This window comes from Mastigoproctus giganteus, chromosome 6 (assembly GCF_048544385.1).
Source record: "Mastigoproctus giganteus isolate SK-2022 chromosome 6, ASM4854438v1, whole genome shotgun sequence".
NCBI lineage: Eukaryota > Metazoa > Arthropoda > Arachnida > Uropygi > Thelyphonidae > Mastigoproctus > Mastigoproctus giganteus.
Window position 1 is genome coordinate 149,928,183 of NC_143580.1, and position 22,637 is coordinate 149,950,819.

The following is a 22,637-nucleotide window of genomic DNA, read 5'->3' on the forward strand; positions in this document are numbered from 1 at the left end:
ATTCCTATGGAGTATGATATTGGATGAGTTTCTTGCCTTCGATCTGGGGAAAGTCTACTCCCAGGCATTCGCAGATATACCTGATACCGACTTCAATTGGAAACTCGGGCAAACTGAGCAATTCAACTTCTGCAAGACTGGATGAAGATCCATTTTCTTAATATCTCTCCAGGAAAAACCTCCTCAATACTGCTGAAAGGAACATTAAATCTCCGTAGACCACTGCAAATTAAAATAGAAAATTCAACTATCAAACTATTCAGTGAGATGAAATATCTAGGAGTCATACTGGGTAAACCAATCTTTCAATCAACACCTGAAACATATCCAATAGAAAATCAGGAGATATTCTGCTCTTGTCGCCAGGATAGCTAAAAGGGGTTGGGTACTCAAGAGGCATACCTTGGGACTGCATTACAAAACGGCATTTATACTGGCCATAACTTATGGGTCACCTCTGGTTCCAGAAAGCAACTGCTGCAGTTAACAGATGGACATTAGACATCATCCAGCAGACAATACTCCTCTCAGTTACATGGGCCTGCTGCCCTGTGAGTACACATGCACTGCAGGTTCTGGCGGGAGCACTCCCCCCTTGGCCTTGAGGTGGTGCATTGTGCTATGATGCAGCATCTCGCAAAAGGGCTTCCCTGCACCTTCCTGGGTCACCCAATTGACCCTACAGGAAACCTGAAAACTCACCAACCACTTGTAGCAGGTCTCGCAGGACAGGTGGTCAGAATCCATAAAAGGAGAGATAACGAGGAAATTTCTGCCTAATGTCGGAAGATTATACCCAAAAGTACCATCATGGTTTCACCCTAGACTGTACACAATGTATCTATTGTTTGGCATTTAGGGCATGGGGCCCTAAATGCCAAACCAAACAGTTTTAAATTAGTGAACGATCCCCGTTGCATCTGTGGGGGAAATGGAGACATGGTCTCACATAATATAAAACTGCAAAAACTATGAGGATCTCCGCTGCTTCCTGGCTATGAAACTAACCAACTCCCTCGCAACATGGAATCAAACCTGTTGGACTTGCAAGAGGAGTATAAGGAGTTGACAAAATATGACCAGGAACTGTTCGCCTGAAGTAGGACACTTATTGCTATCTACAGGGATCAAGAGCGGACTGTGCAACAAAATTAATCATCCCTGGACTCAACCAAACTGGCTCTCACCCGATTCAAGACTTTTCTCTGGGACTGAACTAGGAAAACAAGGGATTTGCAGGACATGACCCAAGGTAGCGAAGGAACCTGCTCAAGATTGATACCATGGATGGACTCCAAACACTGGATTGCATGTACGGGATTTATCCCACGAATGACCACATAACTGGTCCAATCCCTGCTGGGATCGGACTGGAACAACCGGACAGATCGCAGCTCTGCTGCCAATGCCATTTGGCAATCTGAATAGGGTGCTCTAATCCTATTCACTTTTAATTCCCTAACCCCTGCAGGAGGGAGGAGGAGGAGGAGACTTTTTTTTTTTTTTCTCCTCTCTCCCCTGCTGTCCTCCCTTTGCCTGGTGCAGCATGGGCCTGTTTCACTGATCTTCTGGGGGTCGCCTTCTATATAGTCCCCTTACCCTTTCCCCCAGTCTTCTGTCTTCCCCCCTACTCTGCCTAACCTACTAGCATTAAGCTCCACACAACTTATCAAAATTAAAAAAAATGTCTAAATTTAAACTGCTCTTACAGAAACCTTTTGACCACCTCTATTTCCTAGCATTAACCCCCTTTTTTTTTTTTTTTTTTTTTTTTTTTTATATATATAGGCCATAGCCACTGAAATCTCAGGAAACTAGGTGGCAGACCCTCCCAGAGTAAAATAATAGAGCTACTGGTACCTGGCCCACCTCCACAGGGCTAAGTGTGGGCAATGTTGGGGCCTAATGGCTAAATGGCCAGATGAACAACGATACATAACACTATATATATACAATATCCATACACTTTTAAACCTCAGGTTACTGTCTTACACCTACAACAAAAGACCAAAAGTCTGGATTTCACCTGGATTTCTTCTGCCAAACTGTGGTGCCGTCAGTGATGAACATGGTTGAGCACTTCCATCAAGACATCGCAGTGATGGAACAAAGATACAAAAGCAAATGGAGTGCTGCCATGTTAGCTGATTATTGTTGGATGGCGAAAAGGGATGCTACCAAAGCTGGGAAAAAACAAGCGAAAGGCAAAAAAGGTCCCATGTTTGATAGTGTTGATAGCTACATCTTACTGCCCTACAAATAAAAAAATACCTTGTATAAATATAAAAAAAACTAGTCTTTTAGAAAACAAGAGCCAATCTGCATTGTAAGCACTATTTCTGTGTTTAGCACCCCAAAATCTATAAAGTAAACTTACTTTCATGCCCATAACAAGATAAGATCCAAAATTTATCGTTCAATGTTATCAGTCATTGAAAAGGCACTTTCCTTTCATAATCAGGGCACAAGTTTGTTGATGAGCAAGACAGTTACTTTTCACAAGTGAATGCTGTGAAATGAAGTTTCAGCTTTTGAGTGCTATAGACAAATTTTGCGTAATATGCAATGAAAAGTCAAAACATCTCCCTTGAATTTGCTTTTTAATATAGGTGGCCTGTGGAGCCCCTTAATTTATATATTTCTAAGCTTTTATATGTACTTTTAAAAATGGATATGCAATATAAAAAGTTTTCTCTTGTGCTGTTTTGGTCATTTGATTATTTATTTGATAGTAAAGGAAAAATAAAACATTGTAATAGCTTAGTTTTACTTAAATTTCATACAAAAATAGTTTTCAAAAAAAAAAAAGAGAGAGAGAAAAAAAAAAAGATACTACCCCTGGCAAATGCAGATTTTCTATAAAATCTGAGTGTTGTCAGGAACACATTCCCCTTGTTAAGCGGGGATTACTTGTACCTGCAGTTAATTCAAAAGCTTAATATTATTTCTTTACACATCCACAAGTTGTGCTTGTTATTGATCCCACATAAGTGGAATCCTGAAGTTCTTCAATTACTACTTAATTTTAGAACAGAATTTAGCCAGAATTGTTGTGTTAGTGTAAGATCTTTCTTTTGTACAGTTAAAGATAAATTGATTAATATGCAGATGTTGCAATTTTTTCTTATCTAGGACCAGTAATGGTAAAAGTACAGTAATTAATTCAATGCTACAAGATAAAATTCTTCCAAGTGGTTTAGGTCATACTACAAACTGTTTCCTTCAGGTTGAAGGTTCAGATTCATCTGAAGCTTATTTGTTGACTGAAGACTGTACAGAACCTCAGAATGTTCAGGTATTGTAATTACTGTATACCCTTTTTCTGTATAACATATTCATCATTTTTCAGATATGATGAGCCTTTTTTAAATATTATTTTAGGATTCTTGAAGAATCTAGGGTAACTTCTGTAGTGTTTTGTGCAATAATTACTGCATTGAAAGCAGAATTTACATTAACTCTTAACTGAAGGGTGTGATTTCAACCTTTTATTTCAGTTTTATTTAATAGTTAGTATGGTTTCCACTAGATATGGTAAAATAGAATGACTTAGGTATTACCACTTGTGATTTGCCTTAGACTCAATCTTATTTGTACTCACTGGCATGTATGCAGAACATTTTTCTAACAAATGGTGTTGTACTTCCATGTGGTAGTTGTATGGAGTATGATCAGCTTAAGTTGAAACTTAAGTGCGTGTGTGTGTGTGTGCGTGCGTGTGCACACACACACACACACACACACACACACACACACACACGAGAGAGAGAGAGAGAGAGAGAGAGAGAGAGAGAGAGAGAGAGAGAGAGAGAGAGAGAGAGAGAGAGAGAGAGAGAGAGAGAGAGAGAGAGAGAGAGAGAGATGCCATGGCATGGGGAGGCGAGTGTTGAGAAGAAGGGAACTCATTCATTTTACTACTGAATTTTGAAAGATTGTAATTTCAGTTTATCTTTATGGTAAATGTGGTTTCCCCTAGAAATGATAAAGGCACTTGACTCTGCATGGAGATTCAGCAGCATACTTGAGTATCTGCTACTACATCAAGTGCAGCTCTCCCAAAAGATTTGATGCAGGGATGAATCATCATGCATTCGCTGCTTTGGCTCCAGTTGAGGTAATTTTAGTGGCAGATTTATTTGTTAGGGAAACCAGGAATATTTTCTCTAATAAAGATTGATGGAACAGAAGCAGAAAACATCTATTAGTTGCAAAAATTGATTAAAAAAAGATTAAGTGCAGCCATTATCAACCCACTGCAGGATGGAAGTGGAAGCCTCCTCAACAATTCATGTTGAGGGAAATGGACCATAATCTGCCATGCTGGTCCAGTGCGGGTTGGCAGATTGACTGTATTCAGCAGTCAGGGGCTTGAACCCCGGTCTACTCAAAGAGCATGTGCTACTGCACTCCTGCTCTGACCACTCAGCTACGATTATGCATTAACAAATTTTCTGTTTAAGAGCACTAAAGGATGTATGGTTAACAGAGTGGTGAATGAATTTTTATCACATGGCTTCATAATGATGAGGAGAGAGGGATTGAAATTGTTAAGGTGAAAGCAGTTTTTAATAGTAAAGAGCTGTACGTTTCAGGAAAGGAGACTATGACACAGCCTCTACCAATACCACAGGGAGGACAAATACATGAGAATTATGGAATACCATTAAAGCAATAATTACAGAAGACATGAATGCTTATGTACCATTAAGAAAATATAGCAAAAGTGGATACGAAGATCACATGGAAAAGTTGTATAGCAATGAAAAGTATTGAGACCTATAAGACCTATAGCAGCTACAAGTTGATCTGTAACAGCACCATAGAAAAGGTTAGTCTGGCAAAGGGTGAGTATGTTAAATCATTGGCAAAGAATGAGGCAAGGATTTCGTGTATGGGTAAAAAGAAGAAAATTAATCCATTCAGATATTTTGTAATCGGTGCAGGAAAGTCTTAGATAATCCAGCTGATTTAGCTGATCAATTGAACAGATACTTCATATTGATCTTTACAGCAAAAGGATTCTTTGTAATGGGGAGAAACCGAGAGTGAAGCTGAGCTGTATATAACTGGTGATATTAAAATTACAGAAGATTGTTTATTATAAAAACTTGCAATTTTAATAGGAAAAGGCAAATAAGTTTCCTGGAGTTGATAGCATACACCCAGTAATTTTGATAGAGGTAATGAAAGAGCACATACTGAACCATTAAGATTATGGGAATATCATTGGACTCTGGAGGGATTCCATAAGATTGGAGATTTTGTGATGTATTGATAATACATAAAGAAAGTTCTCAGGATGAAGTGAGTAACGACCGTCAGTCTGACTTCGGTAGGGATAATTAAGGAAGCAATTCAGGGTCATTTAGATGGAAATGGAATTCTGAGGAAAGTCAGCATAGTTTTGTAAGGGAAAATCATGTCGACATACTATTGTTGTGAAAGGAAAGAGATTTTTTCCCCCCTCCCTGCTATTGATTGAATTTTCATTAAAGAATATTCAGTCTGTGGCCCTCCATAAAGTCATGTAGCTCAAATAGTAAAATGAACTTGATGTAAATGTGCCACATGGCCCAGTGCTTAAAAAAAAGTGAAAAAAATTCTTGTAAAAGTTATTAATGTGTTAGCTATAGTAATCTAGTTATCTATTTTGACAGTCATTTGTGAGCTAGCTGTGGGAAATAGTTTTGACATTTATTGGATTTTAACAACCTTGCATGAGAAGTTACTGTGTAAGCTGGAACATGGGATCACAGGTAAAATCCTTAGTTGAGCTGCAAGCAGATTTATGATTAATAGTTGTTCTTCAGATTGAGCTAATGCTAGAAGTGGTATCATTAGGCCTATAATACACACACCTACTCTCATTTTTCCTTTCCCAGTGCTTATGTCACACCAAACAGACTCAACATTGCATTGTCCAACAACATCAATTGGATGCACTTCCTTAGGTTGTGTTTCTTCACTAACAGCATAACCCCTCCTTCCTGTCCTGTCTATCCTTTCTGTACACATACTCCCCAAATTCCAATTCTGCACTGCTTATGTCTGTGTGACACCACGTCTCTGATATCCCAATAATATCTGCCTTTGATGTCTTGACTAGCACTTCAAGCTCATCAAATTTATTAACTATACTCCTAGCATTGCTGTACATGCAAGTATATATGCACCTGTTTCTACTCTTAGTTACCATAACACAGCCCATGTATTTATTTGTTCCACTATGACTCCCAGCAGTCCCTGGAAATTTCCATTGCCCTGTTTTCCAGGCTGCTGCTCATTCTAATAGAAGTAGTGCAAGAATCAATTTTTCCTATACCTGTGGCCACTGTTAACCTTTTAGTCTGTGTATTCCCCCAAGATAGCGGCTCCTCTGTAGCCAGTTGGGCAGGAGCAGCAGTGCGTAGCACACGCTTCTTGATTAGACCGGGGTTTGAGTCCGTGCCCACCAAATACGGAGAATACGGAAAGGTCAGGGAATGACCATTATCCCCAGAACATATCCCCAGAGCAATATGGCCTTAGTTGCTAATGCTCCTAAAAACCAAAATAACAACAATAACAACCCCCCAAGATAGCAGTTTTCTGACCCATCTAACAGTGCCTCGATAGCATTAGCAAATATTCTCGCACCCTTTCTATTTAAGTGTATCCCATCCCTGTAGAAGCAGTCTCTCCTGTCAACAAGCACAGGCCAGGCTGAAAAAAAATTCTATCCCTTGAGCCTTGCACAATCTCTCCAGGGCCAAATTGATTGATAAGGCTCTCATCATATACACCCTCCTATTGTGTCTGGGCAGAATTGCAGACACTCATATTCAAACGTAACTTGTGACTTCTTTCAACGTTGACCTGTACTTGTTGAGTAAATCTGCAGTTCTCTTACTCTTAATGTCATTAGTTCTAATGTTACAACAGTATCTCCTTTTGTGCCCTAAAAGATGAAATCTGCTCTACAACGTCATCAACTCTTGCCCATGGCAGACACCCTGGTCCTGTTCCACCTATTCTTTTTGCATAGTATATTCCCCATCTTCCTGACAATAGTCACCAACAATAACTAGTTCCTTTGGGACCAGCGCATTCTGCCTTGGCGATTGCCTCTGGTTACCTGATGCACAGAGTGAGCTCTGCCATTGAGCTGGGCAGCTGAAAGCTTGATGGGCCCCTCATTAATTTCTGCAATGGACCTGCACCTCAATCTCTCATAGATGCTCATCAGAACGCTGAGTTGGTGCCTAATTTCTTGACACTTTAGGCATCTAGCACACACACAAAGACATCCTCCTTGGCTAGATCATGTCATGTTTTAGAAAGTTCAGCAAACATTTCACACATTTTTTGAGACTGTGATGCATTGGAGAATCTCCCCCTTCGTTTCTCCCTCGAGTCACAACGCGCTCTCTCTCTCTCTCTCTCTCTCTCGTTTGTGTTCTTTGCTTCGTAGCTCTAGTCTGTGTCATGATTTCCGTTTAAATACAATTTAATTAACAATGAAATTTAATAAGATTAATAATATTTTTGATTAATTGATAATACTATTATAAGCTAACAGATTCCTAATCGAGTGCTTTGCTATCTAGTTTTACTTTATACTTGTTCAGTTCGAAATATATATATGTTATGCTATTTCTTATCGACTACAATATGGCGACTAGTTCAACAATATTGGTCGTAACTTCAAAAAATCGCTAGTTAAATTCAAAATATGAAGCTAGTGAATGCTACCAAACCTATTGAATATCTCTGTAAAACACAATGTAGTATGCTAATTAACAAAGAATACGATAAAAATTAAAAATACTTATCCCTTTACAGCAGCCAAAAAATCCACCGACTGTTCTTTTCCGCAACTAGAGAGCCCTCTCCAAACATGAAACTACAGTCTCTTCCAATTTCAAGTTTATAAAACTTAACTACAACTTTTACATGATGTGATATAAGCAATACTTCACACAACTATTCAGAAATATAATTTAAACACCTCATTTTCCAGCAAATTTCACTAAATACGTAACTCTATATAAACAATTCCTATCATTCCTGAAATTAATCACATAAGAGTTTAGGAGGGTAAACAGATCAAAAGTCACTAATTTCGAAATGAAGCAGTTAACTGTGTGATTGTAAATCATTGCTGAATACTACAGATCAAATGTTTATGTTGTGTTGTCTGAGGATTCTGGTAATGTGTTACAATTATATTTGTTAAAGATACATAGTAAATTGGCAGATGTTTTCAAGTGACTTTGTTTTACGGAATATTTCATTATTCCAATGTTATACCAACAATTTTACTCTATTGGTACACACTTATGTAATGTAGATAAATGTGAAAATAAATGCAGAAAACAAATGTCACAATTACTGTCAAAATATTGACACCAGAGAAAAAGTAATGACACATTTGAATTCAAAAAAACATACAGGAATCTTTTAGGAATAAGTGTAAACTTTCTTTTGCTACATAGTATAATAGTATAATGTTCATTCAGGAAGTGGTGCTGGCAGAAAGACAGAAAAAGATTACATAGTGTTGCTGGGAGTTAAAAGAAAAAAAAAAAAAACCTAAACCCGGAGTGAAAACAAGTATGCTTAATGAGGGAAACTTATTGTTCTGAGTTTTAATAACATTGACCTTAGTCATATTACTCTAAGATCAGGCATCAAGCACAACATAACATATTGTGTTTGAAGTATTGCAGTGCTCAGAGTTCTCCCAATGCTGCTATAGCTTCTAAATATATGAGGAGCATCTGAAAAGTTCATTGCTTGAGTAGAAAGGATTTATTTGAGGAGTCTGATAACATTTTAGTTTTCAACATAGTACACTTTGGAATCAATACACTTTTGGCACCTATGCTGCAATGCATTGATTCCAGCTGTGAAGAAAGTTCTCTCTTGGGTTTCTAAATGCATTCACTGCAGAAATGATGTCACTGTCAGTGGGAAAGTGGATTCCATGCAGATATTTTTAAAATTAGGAAATAGGTGCCTGCTGTCAAGCGAGCAAATGGGATGTACATAATTCAAATAAATGCCCTCAACCATCGAAGGCCATGTAGTTCTGCTCCTCGTGTCTGAGGAAGTTTAACGTCAAGTTATAAATCCAACACACGAGTGCTACTACAACAAATAAGTTATGTCCTAACAACAGAAATAAGATGAGACCTGCTATCACATGTCAAGTAAATCAGTTCAGCCTAATTAGAGTTGTAATCAGGAAATCATATCCTCTAAAGTAAAGACCATCAATCCAGCATTCTTCACTGTACTTGTGAATGAGTACCTCCATAAATACATGCAATTCAGGTACTCTCTCCCATCTCATCGGTCTGAAGAAATCCAAATGCCCAGCTAATGTTGTTACTGCCCTAACCATCCTGCAACCAAGAACCTCATTGCCACCATCAGCTGGCTTGCCAAGAGGTCTAACCCTTCACTGGCACCCCCTATTTTCTCATAAATGATCCCAGGTTATTTTATTTGTTATTTGGTTTTTTTTTTTTTAGGAGCATTAGCAACTAAGGCCATATTGCTCCGGAAATATGCGGTGATCATTCCCTGACCTTTCCGCATCCTCCGTATTTGGTGGTGACGGGCTCGAACCCCGGTCTAATCAAGAAGTGTGTGCTATGCACTGCTGCTCCTTCCCACCTGGCTACGAAGGCGCAAATGATCCCAGCAGTAGCAGACAGTCATCATTATCCACTACTGTGAAACACTTAATTCAATGAACTGAACACACACACACACACACACACACACACACACACACACACACACACACACACACACACAAAAGAAAATGCAAGTTTCTTGCCTCATAAGGAAATATTAGTTATTACTTTCCTTCATAAGGAAATAATAGTTATTACTTTAGAAATAGATGCAAATATTAAAAAAAAAGCTTGATTCATTGCAAGTAGATGCACCCTTAATCAGTAATTCACAGTCTTCCATAGCACCTATATATATTTAACACTACCATTACACTTATTTTTAACACTTACCCCATTGGCATTTCTTAGAACCCCCGGGGGCTCATATCTGGTGAGTATGGGCTTGGCACACCCAGGGTCCTGAGCTGGATATCATCATTCTTCTCTTTCTTGGTGATTCCCTTCTACTTCTCTCTCTCTCTCTCTCTCTCTCTCTCTCTCGGTAACTCAGGAATTTTTTTTTTTCAGTTGGTGCAACAAAAGCCTTAGGCTTCCTTGCACCATATAGCTAATGATAAAAATGATAATAATAAAATCCAGATGCCCAGGTAAGGTTGAGGCTGCCATAGTCATCCTGCATTCCAGAAAGATCTCATTCTGCATAGATTTCTTGGGGATCACCACTATCTACCACTGGCAAATGAGCCCAGCCAGTATTAGACAGCCATTGTTATCTACTGTAGCCACATACATTTTTTCCAATGAGGAACTTATTGCCAAACTACAGCCAGCAGGCGAAATGCAAATACTGGGCATAAAAAAGCAGCAAGTATGGCCCTGCTCATACTTGCTGCTTGTTTTGCACAAACAGATGCAAGGGAAGAACCTACTGCATCCCAATGAAGTTCTAAAGATGCATCTCAAGGAGATGTATCATGTCTTGTCATGAGGAAACAAGTTAGTGCACTGCAAGGAGATGCAACTGTTGATTTTTGTTGCACCACAAGAAGCTGCAAATTTGTTTCTGCACAAGGAAATGGCAGGTTTTGCATCACAAGGAGATGCAGATTAAAATGGAACTTGATGCAGCGTAAGGAGATGCAAACTATTGACACAAAGTTTGTAATCTGTCCAAGACTCCTGTTCTGACTCCTGTATACACTTGGAAAACACCACTTGAGGCTGAATAAATTCTTCCTTACACACTCAAGTGGAGGATTGCTGAACTCCATCTGTCAGACTTTCTCCAATAAACAGAATAATACTGTCAATAATCAGGGAAGACTCCCACCAATAAAAACATTGTTTGCAAACTCAGATTAAACCATGCAGGCATGCCCTTACCTACTGGATTCACATTTGGGAAGAACTTTCTAGTTATTCAACCCTTTTTCAGAATTGTGCCATCTTTCTTGCCAGATGTTGAACAGAAGATCTCAAACATTTTTTTTCCTTCTTTTTAACTGCAATTAGGTTGATTCCCAATTGACAACCTTTCATACATTAAACCTCACCTTACATGGAAGCACATGTAAGGTGACAAGATTCAAATCCTGTGGGAGTCAACCACTTAGCACCCATAAGGTGTCATTTGATACTGTTCTACATGCTCTCATCATTTTCAATAGCACTGTTCATTATATTGCAAATATTTTTTTTAATATTCGCCTTTTGTATGACAGTGTCCAGCCGTATGCACCCCACAACTAGCAATTAGCAAGAAAGCACAGTCATAAAGAAGTCCCATAGCTCTACCTTTGAGTACCCATTCTTTCCTTGTCACTCTAACTGCATGCCAATGAATTTTCAAACTTTCTGGCTGATATAGTTGCCAGAAAGTTGTCAGCAGAATTTTTAACACTACCATTACCCTTTCATACTTAGACCTTCAACTTTTCAAACCCACTTTGTAGCCAGAAAGCAAAGCCAAGCAAAGCCAGTCATGTGTATGATGTAGTTTGCATATGTGTTGTATCAAGTTCTTTTGGAGTTTTATTGACTGTCCACTTAGTTATCAGGGTGCAGCAGTTACCTGGAAGGCTACTTCCTAGTACTTGTTCTTGCTGCAAGGAGGTGTACTAACTACTGTAGCACTGAATGGGTTGTGCTGAAGAGAAGCCCAAAAGTACCCAAAACAAACAAACAAAAAAAGACGTCATTGGTCAACACAAGTATGTCTAATGGTGGTAATAGATAGCAGAAAGTAAGGAGGGAGGGGGAGAGGATATAAAGATGAGGAAGGGAGAAGGAATCGTCACCATAAAAATGGAAGAGAGAAGGAATGTCAGTTAAAGTTAAATTGGAGTTTAACCCACATTCTCCCAATCTTGGTTCAACAGTGTTTTTTTTTTTTTTTTTTTTATGTGAACCCCAAACACGAGAGGTATTAGAACCTATAGTACTTAGTACCGTGCTTGGGTTTGAGGTTAAGAAGACGAAAGAAGATATTTGTTGACATTGGACTTGAACTTCTGTAGATTGTAATTTTCAGGAAATACGTATGAAGGAAGGTTGTTCCAGAAAACGGCAGTTGAATGAATAAATGAGGAAGATGAAAAGTTGGTTCTGTGGGTTTGAAGTTGGACAGTAAATGGATGTTGGCTGGTGGCGGCACGTGTTCGGACTGTTTTGAAAGAGAGAGCAGGAATTATAGAAGCCAATTCAGAAGAACAGTGCCCATGGAAGTATCTGTAGAAGAGGCATGCAGCAGAAACAGTGCGTCTATGAGAAAGCGAGTGGAGAGACTCTGTTAGAGATGAATCATTAATTAACCTAACTGCCCTCTTCTGAATGGAATCAAGAAGCCGGAGAGAGGTTTTGGGGGCACCACCCCAGATATGGGAACAATATTCCATGGCAGGGCGAATTTGCGATTTATACAGAGTGAGCAGCTGTTTGGAAGAAAAGTAACGCCGAGAGCGAAAGAGAAAACCAAGTTTTTTAGATGCAGAGGAAGCAATATTTGTAATATGCTTGTGCCAAGAGAGATTAGAAGTCAGGGTAATCCCCAAAAGAGATATATCATTTTGCCTAGAAATCGGAGTGTCACTAAAGATAAGTATGGGAGCAGAAGAATCCTTTTTGCGAGATATTAGACAAGACTGAGTTTTAGAAGGGTTGAAATCAACTAAGTTGTCTTTGCCCCACTGGAGAATTACCTGAAGATTGGCATTTAAGGAATTGGTAGCAGATTTTCGAGAAGTTGAAGCTGATTGAGCAGGACAAGGTTTCTCAAAATGGAAAGTTGAATGCAATGTGCTATCATCGGCAAAACTATGGATAGGATTTTCAGTCAATGGAAGAAGGTCATTTATATACAAGAGGAAAAGAGGGGGGGGGGGGAAAGAACTGAACCTTGGGGGACACCGGCATTAGTGGAGAAGTTAGAAGACAGAGAGCCATCTACCATCACCCTCAGTGAGCGATCAGAGAGAAAACTGGATAATCAATTACAAAAAACAGTTGGCAAACCATAAGATGGAAGCTTGTTTAGAAGACCTTTATGCCAAACACGATCAAAAGCCTTTGAGATGTCAAGAGCAACTACTTGTGTTTCACCAAACCTTTCCATTGAATTAGTCCATAAATGGGTAACATAAGCCAGAATATCTCCAGTGGATCGACACTGATGGAATCCATACTGGTGATCGTTCATAAGATGGAAGGTTTCTAGGTAGTTTAAGAGTTGGCGGTTAATTGATTTCTCCATTACTTTAGAAAGAGTAGAAGTAATTGCAATGGGACGATAATTGGATGGGAGGGATTTGTCACCCTTTTTAGGAACTGGCTGGATATGAGCAAATTTCCAAGCAGAAGAAAAAACACCTTTGGAATAAGAAAGTGAAAAAAGGCGGCAAAGAATAGGAGTAAGTTCAGGAGCACAGGTTTTGAGAACAAGTGGAGAAATACCATCAGGACCTGGAGCTTTCTTAGCATCAAGATTCATCAAAATCCTTCTGATATCCTTTTGACGGAAGACCACAGGAAGCATTGAATGGAGCGTGTTTTGAATGGTGGGAGGTGTTTTACCAAGATCATTAATACATGAGCTGGAAGAAAAATGGGATGCTAGCAGGTCAGCTTTATCCTTGGCTGAAGTGGCAACAGAACCATCTGGTTTGGACAGAGGTGGGAGCAAAGAATGGCAGAAGCTGCGGCCAATAGCTTTGGCAAGAGACCAGAATGCTCGGCTACCATTAGGGCAAGAAGCAAGTTTTCTACTCTTAGCCTGTTCAAACTCTAGTTTGGACTGGTTAATAACTGCTTTACAACTGTTGCGAGCTTTGGTGTAGGCAGAAAATGAAACTGAAGAATTAGAAACAAGCCAATTACGATATGCAACATTCTTCTCTTGGACAGCCTTAGCACATTTATTGGAAAACCAAGGTTTAGATAAAGGATAGATTTTAAAGTGGAGTGTGGGATAAAGGATTCCATTCCTGCAAGAATAATTTCACTGACACGATCTGAGCAAACGTTGACATCAGAAGTTTTGAAACAGTAATCCGACCAAGGAAAAGAAGAAAAGAAGTCTTGCAGGTCATCCCATTTTGCATTCTTGTAATGCCAAACAACACGTGGTTGGGAATAGCCATGAGATAAAGGTTCCATTGGAGAAGAGACAATCACCAAGTTGTGATCTGAAGTGCCTAAAGGACCTCTCACTTCGACCGTGTACTTAGAAGGGTTGTTTGTGAGAAAAAGATCAAGCGTATTGACTGTATGATTAGGATTGTCTGGTATTCTTGTAGGTAAATGAACAATCTGTGCTAGGTCATTAGTAATTGCAAAAGCCTCAGCATCTCGACCTGCTGGGTCGGTGTGACTAGAAAACAGAAGCCAGCTGGAGTTGTGAACATTAAAATCACCAAGGAAAATTACTTCACTGTTAGGAAAGTTGGACTGGAGAAAGTCAAGTTGCAAAGAGAGGAAGTCAAAGAGCTCCAAGTGATTAGTGGAGTTGGGAGAACGGTAGAGACAACAGATGAATTTTACACAATGAGGTAGAGAGATTTTAAGCCAGAGAAGATCAAAGAGAGGAGATTCCAAATTGCCAAGTCTCTGACAGGGAATATCAGAACGGACATATGCACAAGTACCACCTTTGAGGCGAAAGGAATCGTACAGCGAATAATTTGGGCATCTGAGATGAGCAGTAGATGAATCAACCGATAACTGAGATTCTGTCAGAAAAAGTACATGGGGTTTGGCAGACTGCAAGTGGAAATGGACATCGTTGAGATTAGAATTGAGACCACGTATATTTGTGAAATGAATTAGGAAGTCCTTGGGAGGTTTAGATCTTTTCGCAGATAAGCTTGCTCTATTAGTTTGACAATTCATGGTGTATTCAATAGTAAGAAAAAGTAGGTGGGACATGCTGTATGAAGTATTGAAATTTTTGGATATGGCGTACATGTGGTAAGAATATACCCAGATCCTCGACATAACGTGGCCTCGACAATGCTCCCCGCATACACACTACTCGGACTCCCTCCAGTCACTATCTGGCAGAGTAGAGGCAGCAAGATTATACACTAGCTGATCCGGAAGCTTCCTAGAGAGTTACCAATAGGTTTAGTCCAGTGTACTAACTAGCGGCCGGCCTGCGAACACCGTTTTAGAGCTGTACCCTCGAAATGTAAGGAATATTGGATCTCGCCACGACGTTCATCATAACCTCAAAAGTCTTCAATCATACTGCATGATTGAAGAGATAGGGAAAGGTTGACCGGAACTTAGCTCTAGAGACTAAACATGGGTTCCACCATTTCAAGCCTCCAATAAGCAAAGTGGTGGTATTTCACCGGTTGATGACAGTCATCTACCACCTAGTACTGCCTGGTAACATAGAGGGGCGGCGTTCCTCCATGTGGTGTGGGCGCCACACCTCGACCCCTGCTTACATTGGTTCACACCTGGGTGGTCACCCACCATGTACTTGTGCATGGAGGTTATACCCAGGATTACTAACAGTCCCACCATCGTGAAGGTGCAAGCAGAGGATTTGGCTGTCACAGACCGTCCGGACTTCGCCGAAATTGGGTCCACTTGACTTGAGTGTCACCCGAATATCAGTTCCATCAGCGTTTTAGACTCCCAGATAGCAAGTACAGCTTGTCTGGCATATCTGAGAGAATGTCTGTGACAACCTCAAGGACCAAATTTTGGGAGAATGTGGGTTAAACTCCAATTTAACTTTAACCAAGAATAAGTGGATTAGCAGTGATATGTGGCCTTTCAAGAGGGCTGGTCAGAGTTATCCTACTATAGGGGAGTCTTAAGATTAGCAGTCTTGATTCTGGTGTGGGAGGTGTGGTGATGGTTCCTGTGCCTGGATAGATGTCAGCAAGAATTGTGAGGACAAACTACAGCTGTAATCCTACTTCTGGGGTAGGATTACTGCTTAGGTCTCACCTTAGCATGCTTAGAGCTGACAGATGATATGAGATCCCTTGCCTGAGAAAGGATTGGGGTGCTGGAGAAGAGTTCCAGGATCAACAGTTATATTTGGTTCATGGGTGAGCAGGTTCCCATAGGTTAGGCGAGAAGGGTCACGAATCATTCACCAAGGTGTGGCAGTCACTCTTCAAGTAAGAATTGTGCCAAGTGATATCATTTCATCACATTCCTTGACTACAGAAAGGTATGTTGAAATGGGGACGCCGTCACTAAAGTTCTTATTGAGAGGACACATGTTCGGTGGGTCCTTGATGTTCCACTATTCTGAGTGTACGTCTGCAAACTTAGACATTAACCCTGATATAACTTCATCAATATCATTGATAAATACAGAAAACAACAATGGACCCAACACCAAACCCTGCGGGACTCCAATAATAACATTAGTCCACAAAGAGCAGTGTCCATTGATTACCACTCTCTGCCTTCTCCCACTCAGTCATTCCTTTATCCATAGCAGCGATTATCCTTTAATGCCATAGTGCTCCAATTTATACAGCAGTCTTCCATGTACAACAGTATCAGAAGCTTTCCTGAAATCCAAGTATATGATATCAAAATTATTTTTTTGGGTCCAGTTTCTTTGTGACCACATTGTCGTATCCAATCAGATTAGACAAGACTTCCCCGTAACAAACCCATGCTGTGTCTCAACTATAACTGCAGTCTTGTCCAGATGATCCTGCAATGCTTCTTTAACCAGTGACTCAATTGTTTTCCCAGAACAGAAGTTAAACTAACAGGTCTGTAATTACTCATGTCACCCTTTGATCCACCTTTGTGAATTGGGGATATATCTGGAGATCTTCAATCCGTGGGGACTCCCCTTGAATCTAAGGATGCTCTCATAATTATGGCTAATGGTTTGCTTGCTTCCTCTGCTGCCTCCTTTAATATAACTGGATAGATCTCATCCATCCCAGGTGCCTTTCTTATGTTTAACTTCAACAATTTCTCCTCCACTTTGCTCTCAGTTATTACAAAATCATTTAGCTCCCTGTTAGATTTCGATAAACTTCTGGCCTCTGCTTCCCTCCTGTGTGAATGCGGATACAAAATACTCATTTTCTGTCAGCTATCTGAGCAGGATCACCTACAGTCAAACCATTGATATCAAGTGTACCAATCTGATTCATCCTTTTCCTTCTAGAGTTTACGTAAGTAAAGAATTCTTTACTGTTTTTCTTTGCATCCTTTGTCAAAGATTTCTTGTAATCTGCCTTTGATTGCTGAACCTACTTTGACGTGATTACAGACTAGCTTATATCTACCATAGGCTTCTGTGTCTCCTGATAATTTATATGAATCCCATGCATTTTTCTTTGCCAAGTCTCACTTTAACTGACATCCATTTAGGCCTAAACCTTGAATGCTATTTCTTGTTGGTATGGAAAGATTAGTGACTTTCAAGATTATTCACTCTTTATTTAGTCTCATTCATTGCAGGTTAACCCCCATGCATAAGCACACTGTGGGTGACCACCCAGGTGTGAACCAACGTAAGCAGTGGTTGAGGTGTGGCACTCACACCACACAGAGGAATGCCGACCCTCTGTGTTACCAGGTAATACTAGGTGGTAGATGACACTCATCAACCTGTACAATACCACCACTTTGTTTATTGAAGGCTTGAAGTGGTGGTACCCATGTTTAGTCTCCAGAGCTAATTTCCAGTCTACCCTTCCCCATCTTTTCCATCTTGCAGTACGATTGATGTCTTTTGAGGTTATGATGAACACCATGGCAAGATCCAAACTTCCTTACATTTTGAGGGTACAGCTCTAAAATTGTGTTCGCAGGCCAGCCACTTGTTAATACATTGGACCAGACCTATTGGTAGCTCTCTAGGAGGCTTCTGGATCATCTAGTGAATAATCTTGCTACCTCTACTCTGCCAGATAGTGACTGGAGGGAGTCTGAATAGTGTGTATGTTGGGGGGAGGGGGCATTGTCGTGACCACGGATCTGGGTCTTACTATGTGTATGCCATATCCAAAAATTGTATTACTTCATACAGCATGTCCCCCTTCACTTTTTCTCACTATTGAATATACCATGAATTGTCAAACTAATACAGCAAACTTATCTGCAAAAAGATCTGAACCTCCAAACACTTCCTCGTTCATTTCACAAATATATGTGGTCTCAGTTCTAATCTCAATGATGTCCATTTCCACTTACAGTCTGCCAAACTCCATGTACTTTTTCTGACAGAATCTCAGTTATCATTTGATTCAACCACTGCTCATCTCAGTTGTCCAATTTATTCGCTGTATGATTTATTTTGCCTCAATGGTGGTACTTTGCATATGTCTGTTCCGATATTCCCTCCCATGGACTTTGTAATTTGGAATCTCCTCTTTTTGATCTTCTCTGGCTTAAAATCTTTCTACCTCATTCTGTCAAATTCAATTGTTGTCCCAAGTCCACTAATCACTTGGAACTCTTTGACTTCCTCTCTTTGCAACTTGACTTTCTCCAGTCCAACTTTCCTAACAGTGAGGTAATTTTCCTTGGTGATTTTAATGTTCAAAACTCCGGCTGACTTCTGTTTTCTAGTCACACAGACCCAGCTGGTCGAGATGCTGAGACTTTTGCAATTACTAATGAAATCGCGCAGCTTGTTCATTTACCTACCACTATACCAGACAATCCTAACCATACAGCCAACATGCTTGATCTGTTTTTCACAAACAACCCTTCTAAGTACACGGTCGAAGTGAGTAGTCCTTTAGGCACCTCAGATCACAACTTTGTGATTGTCTCTTCTCCAATGGAGCCTTTATCTCATGGTTATTCCCAACCTTGTGTTGTTTGGCATTACAAGAATGCAAAATGGGTTGACCTGTGAGATTTCTTGTCTTCTTTTCCTTGGTCGGATTACCGTTTCAAAACTTCTGATGTTAAAGTTTGCTCAGATTGTGTTAGTCAAATTATTCATGTAGGAATGGAATCCTTTATTCCACACTCCGCTTTAAAATCCCATCCTCTATCTAAACCTTGGTTTTCCAATAAATGTGATAAGGCTGTTCAAGAGAAGAACGTTGCATATTGTAATTGACTTGTTTCCAATATTTCAGCTTCATTTTCTGCCTACACCAAAGCTCTCAACAATTGTAAAGCAGTTATTAATCAGTCCAAATTAGATTTTGAACAGGCTAAGAGTAGAAAACTTGTTTCTTGCTCTAATGGTAGCCGAGCATTCTGGTCTCTTGCCAAAGCTGTTGGCCCCAACTTTTGCCCATCTCTGCTCCCACCTCTGTCAAAACCAGATGGTTCTATTGTCACTTCAGCCAAGGATAAAGCCAACCTGCTAGCATCCTATTTTTCTTGCAACTCGTGTATTAATGATCTTGGTAAAACTTCTCCCACCATTCCCAACATGCTCCATTCAACGCCTCCTGTGGTCTTCCTTCAAAAGGACGTCAGAAAGGATTTAGATGAATCTTGATGCTAAAAGCTCCAGGTCCCAATGGTATTTCTTCACTTGTTCTCAAAACCTCTGCTCCTGAACTTATTCCTGTTCTTTGCTGCCTTTTTTTCACTTTCTTATTCCAAAGATGTTTTTCCTTCTGTTTGGAATTTGCTCATATCCAGCCAGTTCCTAAAAAGGGTGACAAATCATTCCCATCCAGTTATCGTCCCATTGCAATTACTTCTACTCTTTCTACAGTAATGGAGAAATCAGTTAACTGCCAATTCTTAAACTACCTAGAAACCTTCTGTCTGATCAATGATCGCCAGTTTGGATTCCATGAGTCAATGCATTGGTGATATTCTGGCTTATGTTACCCATTTATGGACAAATCCAATGGAAAAGTTCGGTGAAACACAAGCATTTGATGAGCGCCTCCATAGCTGCTCCCGGAGGGCAGGAGCAGCAGTGTGTAGCACATGCTTTTTGATTAGACCGGGGTTTGAGCCTGTGACCACCAAATACGGAGGATGCAGAAAGTCAGGGAATGACTGCATATCCGGAGCAATATGGCCTTAGTTGCTAATGCTCCTAAAAACAAATAACACAACAAGCATTTGGCATTTCAAAGGCTTTATACTTTACTTCAACCTATCTAAATATTCCCTACTGGCCCTGCTGGCTGTGGCAAGACGTTCATGATTCATTTATTGATGGAAGTTTATAATCGTTTTACTAGCACTGATAATTTCTGTAATGCTTATATAACTTGTGCATCTACTGGAAAAGCTGCTGTAGCTATTATATTACTACCTTACACACCGCATTGAAAATTTTGATATATCTAAGAATTTACCTGTCTTATGAAGTTGCTCAACGATATCGTACTCTTTTCAAATATGTACATGTTTTAATTATTGATGAAGTCAATATGGTTGAGCTGAACTTTTTATCTCAGATAGATGTTCACCTGCAACAAATGGCAGGCTGTGTAGATCGTAATTTCGGTGGATTAGACATTTTTTTGATTAGTGATTTGCAACAGCTGCTTCCCGCATGAGCAACACCTATTTATTAACAGATTAAGCAATGCGTCGCTGGCCTCAATTTTTGTCATGAGTTACAATATATTTTGAATTCAATGAAGTGATGAAACAGTAGAATTCAGAATTCTCGAGTGTTGACTAAAATTGGAAATGGTGTTCAGTTAACTGACGACAAACAAAAACGTAGAGTCGAGATTGGGAGCAAAGAAGAATCAGGCAATTTATGTTCTGATGGTGTTTGTTTATATTTGAAAAATAAATCGGTGAATGAGTATAACAATTCTATGTTAAATTCGTCTTCGGATACCGTTACGTCGATTGCTCAAGACATATTTGTGAATTGTAGCATGTGAGGGTCATATGTGACAAAAACTTCATAAAATGGCAGTATTAGACACCTATGGATTACCATGCGAACTTCCTTTAATTATTGAGAAACCATATTTGATAATTACTAATATTGACGTGTCCGATGTCTTCTGGCTAACGAAACTTTAGGAAAATTGGCATGTATTGAATACGATGAAGAGACTATTTCAATCAAATGTCTTTGGTCGAAATTTCCAGTGATGAAGGTATATCAGGCTTAGTGTCTAAGTTGCAGATGATACGAAGGATGGCAGGGTGGTTTAATAAAAGAGGAAAAAATAGGCGCAATGGAGAAAAACAGAAACTGAGCAAAAACAGAGTTGATAAGAGAAAGGTGGACGCAGCAAGGCCACCCATTACAAACACAGTATCACTTGCTGTGGGTCGACTTGCTAGAACAAAGCTCGTTGGTTTGCTATGGCTCGAGAAATCTATTTAGAAGCCGTACCAATTGCGAGAAGAAGTACGAGTGTTTCGTTGAATAACAACAGAATGATCTTGGCCAAACAATCATTTTCCACTAATACTGGCTTGTGCTATTATCATCCATAAATCTCAGGGAGGTACTTTCGATTCTGTAGTTTTTAAATACGAGAAATATCACGAACAACTAGTTTATGTTGCATTATCTCGAGTTACTGATATCAGTGATCTTTACATTATTGCTGCAAATGGAAAAAATAAATTTTATCATGGACTGAGGAAATGCTACACCCACTCTTGCACTTCAAGCTGAAATGACCAGGTTGTTGAGTAATCCTCTAATAGCCATGCAAGATACTTTATACAAGTTGATCAGTAAACGACAAGGTCTTTCCATTCTAATGTTAAATTGTCTAATGTTACGTGCTCACAGTGATGATCTCAGTGATGCAGTCACCCAACAATCCAGTTTACTTCTACTTTCTGAAATGTGGTTAAATAATAAAGAAGTAAGTATACCTAACTTGGATTGTGTAGTTCGATTCAAACGAGAAGATCAACAAGCTGATGGTGTAGCAGTTTATCATAAGAGAGAAAATCTTACTCATGTTGTTACTTCTCATATGGAAGTGATTTATCGACAAACTATTGGAAAATCTGTGAGTGTTAGACCTGTTGGAGATATTTGTGCAGCTGAATGCTGCCTTCTTGCTGATGGTCAAACGATATTGTCGATAGTCATTTACATTTCGCCTAACCGAAAGATCGAACACATCATTGAACTCATCCTTTTCGTTTTACTTCCTTATGCAATTGAAGGAGCTGCACTGCTACAACAATTTTCTCACAAAAAAATTAACTTCTATACCAGATACATAATGTGTCCTGCCGCTAGCATATTTAACGTGTTTTACATTTAAGAGTCATCTGCAGGCATTAAAAACATTTTAATTTTCAGATATTAATAAAATTCATGAATAATAATATAACAATGTCTTTATTTTTTTAATAATAATTACATATTGGTTACTGAAAGTAATGTGAAAGTCTGTGATGGCTAAAGTAGGATATATAATATTTACATTGAAGAGATTTTAGTTCAAAAGAGTTCTGCACATTTATGAAATAAATGAGCAGAACTCTTTTCCAGCCTCAGAGTTTAATTGTAAAGAAAACAATTTCATTCAATCTGAAAACACCAGGTGATTTGAAACCTGATGTGTTTTCGAATTAATGCATTTCCCAGTTAGTTTCTGA

The 22,637-nt window shown here is 39.4% G+C and overlaps 1 protein-coding gene across 2 annotated transcripts in view; it reads left to right on the forward strand.

Annotated features, from left to right (window-relative positions):
- Marf (Mitochondrial assembly regulatory factor) overlaps positions 1 to 22,637 on the forward strand; it is a 495,171-nt gene that overhangs the window by 62,251 nt on the left and 410,283 nt on the right. For both annotated transcript variants that reach the window (XM_090376530.1, XM_090376532.1), the window contains exon 4: positions 3,133 to 3,295. In XM_090376530.1, coding sequence (XP_090232656.1) covers positions 3,133 to 3,295 — 163 coding nt within the window. The remainder of the gene's footprint in view (positions 1 to 3,132; positions 3,296 to 22,637) is intronic.